The following is a 12,982-nucleotide window of genomic DNA, read 5'->3' as shown; positions in this document are numbered from 1 at the left end:
GAAGTGGATATTGACAAGAATGAATAAAGAAGTAGCATCAAAATCAACTTTGGTAAACAATCACTACATACAAAATATAAAAAGAAGTGGCCTATATTTTACAACAGTAATTATACTGCTCAAAATGAAGACACTGAGCAAAAATAATGAAGAAATGTGAGGCCAAAAAGTGAAAAAAGCAGTATTTATTTGCAGATACCACTTGGTCTATTTTTTTCTAATGCAGTGACTAATCTAGTTAAAGTGTAGCTTAAGAGTCCAAAATCTTATTGAGGCCACTGTATATTATATGCCATGACATCATAATCATTGGGAAAAAGTTGTTCGTTATTTGAGGTTTTGGGCTCAAATTGTTAGTTTTCTTGGAAACAGATTTTCTATTTTGGCTATCCACCATCATTACATACTCACAAAACCTACCCCAATTCATGAGATTTACCAAATCATAAGCCTTTGAGGGTGAAAGGCCTTTTCTAAACAGGTTTCAACTGAATCTTCTTCAAGCGACCAGCCCGTCTCCCGGTGTTATGCAACGGAGCTGAATTGTTTGGCTGCGGGCCAATGTTAGACATGCCTTCATTAAAGCCCCGCTGGACAAAGTACACCAGTAAAGAGAGTTGTTTGCACTGCCAGCCACTTTCACCCACACACACCACCTTTGAACACACCAAACCTTCTCCTTTGCACACTACAGTAGCTCTCCGTTGTCAGCAAGTTACGCTACACCAACAGGGCCAACCTGTTGACAGACCTGCACTTACACGTCACAATGTAGGATCTTTTCACTATATGAAGCTTAATGTATGATAAAAATCAGGTGAAAGTGGCTCAATGAAAGCTTCGTTTGTTCAGTCTTATATCAGCATTAAACTGCCATGCATTCTCTTCTGTCGACAGACTCAACCTAGAGCCCAGTTATATAAATGAGCAATGTTACAGTAAATGTTAGGGTTGTAGACTAAATGTTTAATTTCTTCAGTTTTAAGTCGGTCGTCAGAGTGAAAGCATGTGACTTATCTAGGACAACATTATCTTAAACATTTACCAATGCTCGTGACCTTGATTCAGTGTCAAGGGAACAAAGTCCCCATGACAGGTTTTGGAGTAAGATAAGCATTGCGTGAGAAGAAAAGGCCCTGCACTCACACAGAAACAACTCAAACACAGTAAATTAAACATTCTTGGGGGTTTCAAATGTTTTTATTAAACAAAATCAACATTTGGCAATGCTATCACACTTATTCATTCTGACATTATGAGTGATGCTTTATGACTATACAATATGTGTAAATATACATGGATTTACCCTGAATGAACATCCTCCCACAAAAAATGTATACTAAAGAGTATACCTAGTCAGAACCTGTCATGTTATGAACATCCAGAATCAATGCTTTTAATGACAAAAAAAAAAAAATAGGCAAATTTAGTAGGCCTACAGGCCATTGCACACCGAGTCTGAAATTTTTGCGCGTTAAAAAATAAATACGACCTCACATCGTGTCAATCACGTTTACACACTGCCTCCGAAACTTTCGTTTCGTCCGTCATAAAAAAAATTCGGATCAGGTTCGATTTTCTGCGTTTTCGTATTCGTAGAATGCATTTTGATAGGAAAGGATGAGGAATACGTGAAAATTTCAGACTCTATTTCAATGCCAAATGACGGTTTGCACTAATCTGGCACTAAATTCTTTAAATGAGTTCTTAAATCTAAATTCGTATTACCATAATATGCCCAGACTTTTCACTTAGTTTTGTAATTCACAATATTCTCAATAATGATTCATTAAATTATCAGTAGCCTACTTCTGACACATTTACATTTGTACAACAAAATTCAGTCATCTCAACAGGAATCTGCCTGATTGGAAATTTCACGTGTTCCCCAAGTGGATTTGATTTTGTTATACTTTTGACACGCAAATTCTCTGCGTGGACCAATATAAGGCTGCTTGGATTGGAAAGTGCTGTCTCATTCACCGCTACACTATTGACAATGAACTTTCTTTGCTTGTGGAATTTCACCTAGAGGTGTGTTCATAGTAGCAAAATTTCGCAGGAAAAAAGGTCTTTTGTCTATTGTCATTAGTCTAGAGATGTATGAAGCACAGCTCACACATTAGTCACATTCAAACCAAGCAGATTTCCGTTTGGGCACAGCACCAAATCCACTTGACCAACCTGAACCCTTTGCGAAATCTGTGTGGGAAAATCTTTCGCCCTCATGCCAAATTCCAGATCGAGTGAATTTCTATTAAAATTACTGGATTTTGCCAGGTAAAATTTGCCCCCCAAAAAAGGAAATTGTGACCATAATTTAAGTTTCGCTAATGTGACCATGCCTCAAAACCGTGTTACGTACAATTTCAATTCAAAATATTTTTAAAATCGTAATGCAATTACAATCAGCATAAAAGCAGAACAATATGATGCCTAAACAATTTACTAATTTCAAATATAATTCTTTACCCACATCACAGTAATGAGAATTAGACTTTTTAATTATGGTAATGAGAATTGGGGGAATTGTGCCTAATTATCATCATAATTCTGTTGCACCACAAATAAATAAATAATTATATAAATAAAAATGACTAAATATATACAAATATGTGTAAAACAATTTATATAAATATAAGCATTTCCAATTTTTTTGAAAGGTGAAATGTCAGTTTTAGTGAGATTATGCCACACACAATGTGTAATAATTGAGTTGAATGCAGTTTCTCAATCTCTGCAGGAGGATATCTTTAACAAATCCACATATATTTTGCACACATTAATCTTACCCAGAACCATCGCTGAAAACGTGTCATAAAAGACTTTCAGCCACTTACTGTAGATCAGGCGCTGCTTTTCCCATCTGTAAATTAAGCAGAAGAGTTACTCTTACCTGCTCCTATGACTCTTTCTTCCTCTTCTTCTGTCTGTCTCAAACCCTCATACTCATGGGCTTTCCGCTAGCCTTCCTTCCTTCGGGTACAGCTAGTCTCACCGAAACAGATGCTAGCTTTCTGGAGACACACTGGCTGCCTGGTCCAGTCGAGGCTGGGATCGACCTGCCAGTCTGAGAGCCCATAACTGTTCATCTGTCTGGGCTTGGAGGCCTTTCTACTCTCATTCACAACAACACGCGCTCAGGACAGCGGCACTTGCCACTTCAGACTCAATGACGCACTAAACTTCATTAGGCAAGTTACTACACAACTTTATTTCAGCTGGTTTCTTTTTTCATTTGTCAAAAATAGTTCAACAATCTAGACTTCTCTCTTTACAGGTTTAACATGTTACATGCCCTCAGATCTGACAAAATCTACTCTGTTTACCATTCAGAGCTTCATGAACAACACATGTACTGCATACTCACAATATATAAAAATACACGTGACATCACTGTCTTCAAATCAAAGAAATAAACACAAGTCCTGTTTTCTCCAAATAATATACTTAAGGCCACAACATATTGTTTACTCACACCAAATAATATTTAGGACTGTTCTGACTACAGTGTTTGGTGGCACTCTCAAAAATGCTCACAAGGGGTTGAGGATAGGTGAAAAGCACAGAAAAGTCAAGCAGGTGAAGGAATGTACATCCACTAGCACACACAAGTTGTGGAGCGTCTGACTACACTAACGTTAGCAAGACCTATAACTGGCAGATCTTGGCCCCTCGCACACTTTCTCAGTAATCTTTCCTTTCCTTCCCACTCCTCTCATCTAACTCTGGATCTGAGGCCTGTTGAACAGACACAGGGTAAACATCACAAGTCATCCCGTGTTAAATGTCTGTGGAGTCTCTTGAGGCGGTGCTGAACTTACCACAGACAAACAGATCTGTTAATATCTTCTGGACCCATAGCCACCGCCACCGCCGCCAGAGCCATATCCACCTAAATATAACAATCATAACACATGATCAGGCTCACACGCAGTGGTTTCACGTTTGATGCAGTATACTGGATTTTCTGTACCTCCGTAAGGTCCTGAGTTTCTTCCTCCAAAGTTGTTTCCCTTCATGGGGCCGTAGTTGGACTGTTGTCCTGCATAATTCCCAAAATTGTTGTAATTTCCACCTCCGCTGCCGCATCCACCACCACCACCGCCAAAGTTACCTGCGATGCAGGTACAAATTTGGGTTAAAGGGTTAGTTCCGCCAAAAATGAAAATTAGCCCATGTTTTACTCACTCTCAAAGCATCCTAGGTGTATATGACTTTCTTCTTTCACATGAATCCAATCGGAGTTATATTAAAAACTGTCCTTGCTCTTCCAAGCTTTATAATGGCATGGGCGGGTGTTTCAACCGTCTAAAAGAAGTCAGGAACTGTTTATTATGGATGGATGCACTTTATTTGACTACTTTTGGACTGTTGAAAAAAAAACCCAGCCGCCTACTCCCATTCTATCACTTGGAAGAGCAAGAAAGTAGAAAGAAGAAAGTCATATACATCTAGGATACTTTGAGGGTGAGTAAAAAATTGACTTATTTTCATTTTTGGGTGAACTAATCCTTTAATTTTTTGTTTATTGTTATATTATATAAATATTCTATTTTTAGAGAAATCAAAATTGATCAAAAGTGACCCTAAAGACTTTTACATTGTTTAGATTTCTATTTCAAATAATTTCTGTTCTTTTGAACTTCCTATTCATCAAAAAAATTATGAAAATAAATGTATCACAGATTCCACAAAAATATTAAGCAACTGAACTGTTTTAAAAATCGATAAGAAACTGGCGAATCAACAAATCATTATATTAGAATGATTTCTGAAGCATCATGTGACACTGAAGACTGCAGTAATGATGCTGAAAACTCAGCTTTGCATCACAGAAATAAATTACATTTTAAAATATATTCAATTAGAATACAGTTATTTTAAGTTACAATAATATTTCAGAACTTTCACTGCAGGGCTTTCCTGTAGCTCAAATAGTAGAGCATGGCGCTAGCAACGCCAAGATCATGGGTTCGACTCCCAGGGAAAGCAAGAGCTGATAAAATGTAAAAACTGTAACTTGAATGCAATGTAAGTCGCTTTGGATAAAAGCGTCTGCTAAATGCATAAATGTAAATGTAAATTTATGATTCATTAATTGCACCCTTGGTGAGCATAAGAGAGTTCTTTCAAAAACGTTAAACATTTATTTATTTATTTTTTCAATTTAATCAACATAAAGTAAAGATTCAATTTAATGATTCACTGGCCCATGTTGCTACAAATAAAGTTTTCTTTCATCATCTTTACTAAAAACTTGCTCTGCGTCTGAAACGATTTCCTTTTTGGATGACATCACTGAGACCTCTTCTTTTAAACCCCACCCCTCCAACCACCTGTCAAGTATTTGGCTTCACTTAAATTAAATTGTACCTCCAAAATTTCCTCCATCATTGTAGTTGTCATATCCTCCAAAGCCTCCTCCGCCTTGGTTACCATATCCAGGACTTCCACCATATCCTTCACGACCACCTCCAAAGCCAGGACCCCCACCATAGTTACCACCTAATGCCAGACACACATCATAAACATGTACTTCAGCACTGATAATTTCAGTCTGAGCTTCATGAAATGATTGACTTCATGACAGGAAAAATACATATATTGTCCCCACCAAATCCATTGTATCCATCTCCCCCATAGCCACCCCGGCCTCCTCCATGCCCTCCTGTGAAAGATACAACATTCACAGTGTTTTTACCACAGCATTATTCACACCTGAGGTGCTGCTGTACAAACTGTAGATGTAATCGACACAAACAGGATCAGATATACAGGATCGCATATCATCTTACCTCGGCCAAAGTCGCCACCTCCAAAGTTTCCTCCTCCTCTGCCCATGAAATTGCCTCCACCTCCACCTCCACCACGGTCTGACAATCAAATAAAGCACACGATTATCCAAAAGCAACATGTCATATATTATTACCTACAACAACTTGAATATTACAGTAACAACCTAATTATAAAAATTTTAAAATGAGAATCAGAAAGGCAGTTAGATATGAAACATGTTACTTACATCTCTGATTAGAAACAGCTTGCATCTCCTGTTTTGGTAGTGCTTTTCTTACTTCACAGTTATGTGAGTTGATTGTGTGATATTTTTGTGCTGATGAAAAAGGAAAAACAGAAATCTGTTTCCTCAGCTACTGAATAAAACCTGTGTAAACTAGTATTTCTTGCTGTTCTATCATAATCAGGTTAGATGATACATACCGTGTCCATGAACTTTTACATATCAGTATCATGATTTTATGTGAAAATTATCAATTTATAAGGTAACTTGTTTATTTTAATCTTTCATTGGGATTTAATTTGAATAATTTTTTGCAATCACTTAAACAGTATCTTGCAAGCATTTTAATATTTTTTTTATTGAACAAGTTCATAAAAGCTGCATTCATAATAACTATAAAAGAATCGCCTAGATGAGGACACGTCATTTACCCATAAAAAACGATTCTGCTGTAGTCAGTCAGTGTCTGGCTAGCAGCTAAAAGTGAATGGTTTCCATATAAGCTCACCAACAATTTTATCCACAGTATCATGATCATCAAAGGTGACGAAGCAGAATCCTCTCTTTTTCCCAGTTGAACGCTCCTCCATTATATCGATAGTCTCAATCTTCCCATAGCGCTCAAAGTACTCTCTGATATGATACTCCTCTGTGTCCTCCTTGATTCCACCCACAAAGATCTTTTTCACTGTCAGATGGGCTCCAGGTTTATTAGAGTCCTGCATAATCAAAGAAAATTCATTTCATTTTAATTTAATTTTTCATCTTGATTAAATGTACCTTCATTTTAAGAGTAAATTAAGAAAAGGTTTGTATGGAAGCCATTGAATCAAATATTTTCTTATCTTTTTTAGATGTTAACTCACAATTCTGAGAAATGAGTTAACATTGCACAACATAAACTTTCTCAGAATTGTGAGTTTCTTGCACACAATTTATATCAGACATTTTTCCCCCCCACAGAATGGCAAGTTTATATCCTGCAATTCAGATTTTTTGTCTCAGAATATTCAGAATTTTTTCCTCTGAATTTTCAAAAAAAAAAAAAAAAACCCAGCCACATTTTTCAATTTTATTTACTTTTTTTCTTTTTAATTTGCTTAAGCCATCCTGGAGTGTGGTATCTGAAATTAGTACAATTATTTTCACAATTAATATATGCATAAAAACTGCACATGTAATAATGATAAAAGAATTACAAAAATGCTATTACAAAGCATTTTCCATAAAGCACGTCACAGTCCAGGAAACTTCAGTCACTACACAGTATATGTCAACTACCCATTGTGGAGCTGTCTGGTTTAAATGTATGTTACTGCACCTCTCGGGAAACGGCCCGTTTGGGCTCAACGACTCGACCGTCCACTTTGTGTGGCCGCGCTGCCATAGCAGCATCAACCTCTGCTACACAGGAATATGTCACAAAGCCGAAACCTCGTGAGCGCTTGTTAGCTGGATCTCTCATTACCTGAGGAAAGATAATCATTGATAGTATTATCATCAACAGTTTTTTTTTTTATTGCTTTTATTATTATATCTATATGCATTAACAGCTCTTACTGACTGTTTGTCTGATTAATCCTGATTGGCTGACCTACAGATGTTCTTAGGTGTTACTTATTTAAAGGAATAGTTCACCCAAAAAGAAATTTTATGAAAATTCCCTCAGCCTATCCAAGATGTAGATAAGTTTGTATTGTTTCTTCATGGGAACAGATTTGTAGAAATGTAGCATTACATCACTTGCTCACCAATAGATCCTCTGCAGTGAATGGGTGCCGTCAGAATGAGAGTCCAAAGAGCTGATAAAAACATCACAATAATCCACACCACTCCAGTCCATCCAATTAACATCTTGTGAAGTGAAAAGCTGTGTGTTTGTAAGAAACAAATCCATCAAGGTGTTTTTAACTTAAACCTTGTTTACAGATAAATCAGGAGAGAAATATGCACAGATCAAACACTGTTTACAAGTGATATCAATTCTAAACAAATATGATAGTGGATTTTGATGTGAGAGGACAACAGGGGATGGACTTTTTCACTGGAGTAAGCGTTATTATGGATTACGAACTCATATTTTGGCCAGAAGTGATGGTTTGAAGTTAAAAACGTCTTAATGGTAGATTTGTTTCTCAAAAACACGCAGCTTTTCGTTTCACAAGATGTTAATAAATGGACTGTTTGGACTCTCATTCTGACGGTACCCATTCACTGCAGAGAATACATTAGTGAGCACAGTGGTGGTTCTACACTGAATTACTCTCTAGGCGCCCCCCCACCCATCCGAGAAAAAAAAAAAACCACACAAAATTTTGCACAAACAGCCATGTTTTACTATAACAATTTAAGTGTTAGACAAGCTTATATTTCTCAATTGCACAAATCATTCAACAGAACATTTGAAAAACACAATTCTGCACAAAACAGTATAAGTTATCAGAACTTAAATAAATATACTCTATATACATAAAAGTGGCAAAAATATGTACAATCAGAATGTTTCACAATCAGGCTTTGACCTTTTTTTCTCCATCGCTGTGTTTATTTGGCACTCGACAATCAACAGATTTCCCATCCCCCAACACTGTCACTCACGACCAGAAGTCAAGACTAAACCAATTCACCTCCACATAATCGTTTTCTATTACCTATTTTTATTAGCCATTTCACACAATTCAGAAAAAAACAAAAACGTGCAAATTATAGGCCTGTGTTTTAATATTATGAATGAAATGTGCGTTATTTGGAAGAAAGTCAAGGTGTGACTGACTTTATCCCACTAAGTGGATCAAAATCATCGTCGCTGTATGTGGATACCCGGAGCTGTACGATATATCTTCGTACTTTTATAGAAACAGGAATAAAAAGGATCTTGCTTGGTGTGTTACTTTGTGCACAACATAGTAAATCATAATTTATAGCCTATTTGTTACATAAAAATGATATTTCTATGTTAAGACTAGAATAGGCTACTTATGGCAAACATTTGTACATTCATTCTAATTACATCCTATTGCAAATAAACTCACAATAGTATAGTAAAAATAGTTATTAAAAAAAAAAAAAAAAGTTATTTGTGATTGGACCAGTGTAGCCGCCTGGCAGAAGCCCCTCCTTGACGCGAATTTGCGTCTGTTGTGAAGCGAATTTCACACACGAATGAAGAGAGTAAACTCAAAATGTTCAAGCGTCCAACTACGCGCGAATAGCGCGATTTATTCGCCCATGCCTAAAACCGCCACTGAGTGAGCAAATGATGTAGGCTAAAGCTAAATTTCTCCAAATATGTTCACATGAAGAAACAAACTCATCTACATCTTGGATGCCTTCAGGGTGAGTACATTATCAGCAAATTTAAATTTTTTGGGTGAATTATTTTCTTTAAGCAATATCACAGGAGCAAGAGGGTTGTATGTGGCCACAATATTAAATATCAGCATGGCTGTGATTGAACTGATTTTCCATAATTCAGTGGTTCGTTGTTAATTATTCCTTCTCAATACTGTGGCAATAGCATTAGATATGCATACATTTTTATGGCACTCCAAGATGCTTCACAGAATACCCTGGTACTTTTTGAATATTATTGACATTTATTATTATTAATATTAAAGGTGGCTTCTAGCTGTCTGTTCCTGATGCAGACACATTGCAAAACAATTACAATTAACTATAAATCAAATCCTGATTGAGATCTGATGGTCTCTCACCACACAGTCAGTGAGTTTGCCCCATTGCTCAAAGTGAGCTCGCAAACTGTCCTCTGTGGTCTCAAAGCTGAGTCCACCAATAAACAGCTTCCTGAGCTGCTCCGGCTCCTTACTGTCACGACCCTGTTCACATAAAACACACAATTAATAATCAGACTTGAACTTTTGACTCTTTAGAAATATGCGTCATTAGAATGATAAAACTGACCCCTTAGGACATGCCTTCTGTGTTATAACACTCTAAAGCTATTAAATGAATTGTATAAAGCTGATAATGACAGGTTCATTGATTACAGCTTTCAAACCGCAGAGCTGGTTTGTTTTCTCTGTGTGGGTGTTTCTCCAGATTGATGGATGACATCCGGCCATGCTTTTGCCAAATTCGGTGGATAATATATATTATTCATTAGACTCAGTGACGTTAGCTCACCAATCCCTCCTGATTGGCTGAAAGACTGATGCTAAAAGTTGGGCGCTAGTCAGCTGGCTAACTTTAAGGCTAGGCTTATGAATATTAATTAGGGTACGTGATTGGATGTTCCAGAAACACTATGGCGCAACGTCAGCATAGCCTATTTTAATATTCATGAGCTAAACCAATGCCATAGTAAGATCGGTATTTTAGCCGGTGGTCGTAGGTTTCTAATATCGAATGACATCTAAAGGAATAAAGTGGGTATCTGTCCAGGAATTTCCAACGACTACACCCGCGATTCTCCAAAACAAAAACTAAATTCACGAGGAGACGACTGGAGACAACCGGCGGCTGCTGATAAGCGTCTAGAATATTCCATGCGCCATTTTAGATTTCTTTTCAGTGTTTCCCCCATATTATTAGTGTTCATATTACAAGTAAAACATTAAATCCCCGTATTTGTATTTTATACTGACATGTTTACAAAAGATAGGCTTAATATTTTGTTATGGCTGGTCAACAACAAGCCCATATCTAAGTTAACCAAAACATAGCAGCTCGTTCAGAAACTGCGACGCGTTCATTCTTGGCACACAAGGTGTGCAAGAGAATAACGTTAAATGTAAGACCTAGGGACTCGTTTCATTTGAAAATTTTAATATATCCGCCTGAACAGCATGCATACAGTATCTGCTCTGTAACGTTACTCGGTTACAGACACTCAGTTTATCATGACAGCAGAATGCAGCACTCTTAACACAAAGCCAGTGTAATACCCTGACATAAGATATCTATTACTGTGGATACCGTTAACACAAACTGTTACGCAAACTCCGTATAATATCAGAAATATTGATAAGCAGTACCTCCATGCTGCAGTTTTTGCGCCCCTTGGTCTGCACGTGTGATGTCACACTCCAGCCATTAGAGGCGCTGCAGGACACTTCCGGATATAGTTCATATATAGTTCACTTGATATAACAAAATAAATAAAAATGAATAATATATATATATATATATATATATATATATATACATACACATATACACACACACACACACACACACACACATATATATATATATATATATATACACACAGGTGCTGGTCATATAATTAGAATATCATCAAAAAGTTGATTTATTTCACTAATTCCATTCAAAAAGTGAAACTTGTATATTATATTCATTCATTACACAGACTGATATATTTCAAATGTTTATTTCTTTTAATTTTGATGATTAGAGCTTACAGCTCATTAAAGTCAAAAATCAGTATCTCAAAATATTAGAATATTTACATTTGAGTTTGAATAAATGACCATCCCTACAGTATAAATTCTGGGTATCTCTTGTTCTTTGAAACCACAATAATGGGGAAGACTGCTGACTTGGCAATGATCCAGAAGACGAACATTGACACCCTCCACAAAGAGGGTAAGTCACAGAAGGTCATTACTGAAAGATGTGGCTGTTTACAGAGTGCTGTATCAAAGCATATTAAATGCAAAGTTGACTGGAAGGAAGCATTTGGGTAGGAAAAGGTGCACAAGCAACAGGGATGACCGCAAGCTTGAGAATACTGTCAAGCAAAGCCGATTCAAACACTTGTGAGAGCTTCACAAGGAGAGAACTGAAGCTGGAGTCAGTGCATCAAGAGTCACCACGCTCAGACGTCTTCAGGAAAAGGGCTACCAAGCCACTTCTGAACCAGATACAACGTCAGAAGCATCTTACCTGGGCTGTGGAGAAAAAGAACTGGACTGTTGCTCAGTGGTCCAAAGTCCTCTTTTCAGATGAAAGTAAATTTTACATTTCATTTGGAAATCAAGGTCCCAGAGTCTGAAGGAAGAGTGGAGAGGCACAGAATCCATGTTGCTTGAAGTCCAGTGTAAAGTTTCCACAGTCAGTGATGATTTGGGCTGCCATGTCATCTGCTGGTGTTGGTCCACTGTGTTTTCTGAAGTCCACAGTCAACGCAGCCATCTACCAGGAAATTTTAGAGCACTTCATGCTTCCTTCTGTTGACAAGCTTTATGGAGATGCTGATTTCATTTTCCAGCAGGACTTGGCACCTGCCCACACTGCCAAAGATACCAAAAGCTGGTTCAATGACCATAGTGTTACTGTGCTTGATTGGCCAGCAAACTCGCCTGACCTGAACCCCATAGAGAATATATGGGGTATTGTCAAGAGGAAGATGAGAGACACCAGACCCAACAATGCAGATGAGCTGAAGGCCACTATCAGAGCAACCTGGGCTCTCATAACACCTGAACAGTGCCACAGACTGATCGACTCCATGCCACGCCGCATTGCTGCAGTAATTCAGGCAAAAGGAGCCCCAACTAAGTATTGAGTGCTGTACATGCTCATACTTTTCATTTTCATACTTTTCAGTTGGCCAAGATTTCTAAAAATCCTTTCTTTGTATTGGTCTTAAGTCATATTCTAATATTTTGAGATACTGATTTTTGACTTTCATGAGCTCTAAGCTCTAATCATCAAAATTAAAAGAAATAAACATTTTAAATATATCAGTCTGTGTGTAATGAATGAATATAATATACAAGTTTCACTTTTTGAATGGAATTGGTGAAATAAATAAACTTTTTGATGATATTCTAATTATATGACCAGCACCTGTATATATATGTATATATATATATATATATATATATACACACACATATATATACACACACACATACATATATTTGAATATGAAGTATACTCTTCATATGTATATGAAAAAACAAAACAAAAAAACAGCTAACTGTTCTTACAAATAAACTCATATATATATACATATATATATATATATATATATAT

At 36.9% G+C, this 12,982-nt stretch overlaps 1 protein-coding gene across 1 annotated transcript; it reads right to left on the bottom strand.

Moving 5' to 3' along the window:
- Nucleotides 1–76: 76 nt before the first annotated feature.
- hnrnpa3 (heterogeneous nuclear ribonucleoprotein A3) lies at nt 77–11,107 on the bottom strand. The gene is made up of 11 exons (XM_058786466.1): nt 11,017–11,107; nt 9,736–9,858; nt 7,344–7,490; nt 6,531–6,741; nt 6,026–6,115; nt 5,799–5,876; nt 5,618–5,671; nt 5,377–5,508; nt 3,977–4,117; nt 3,825–3,895; nt 77–3,741 (listed from the first exon to the last, which is right to left on the bottom strand). Exons 1-10 carry the CDS (start codon nt 11,020–11,022, stop codon nt 3,843–3,845), a joined length of 1,035 nt encoding a protein of 344 aa, XP_058642449.1. The 5' UTR covers nt 11,023–11,107; the 3' UTR covers nt 77–3,741; nt 3,825–3,842.
- Nucleotides 11,108–12,982: the final 1,875 nt, after the last annotated feature.

The sequence above is a fragment of the Onychostoma macrolepis genome, chromosome 09, assembly GCF_012432095.1.
Source record: "Onychostoma macrolepis isolate SWU-2019 chromosome 09, ASM1243209v1, whole genome shotgun sequence".
Taxonomy (NCBI): domain Eukaryota; kingdom Metazoa; phylum Chordata; class Actinopteri; order Cypriniformes; family Cyprinidae; genus Onychostoma; species Onychostoma macrolepis.
This window is presented reverse-complemented; position numbering and strand designations above follow the sequence as displayed.

Bases quoted from the DNA above. Each gene is read 5' to 3' on its own strand.
- hnrnpa3 (XM_058786466.1), bottom strand. The intron at 5,877-6,025 runs GTAAGTAACATG...TTTGATTGTCAG, and splicing joins AGCTGTTTCTAATCAGAGAT to ACCGTGGTGGAGGTGGAGGT. The intron at 5,672-5,798 runs GTAAGATGATAT...TATCTTTCACAG, and splicing joins AGGTGGCGACTTTGGCCGAG to GAGGGCATGGAGGAGGCCGG.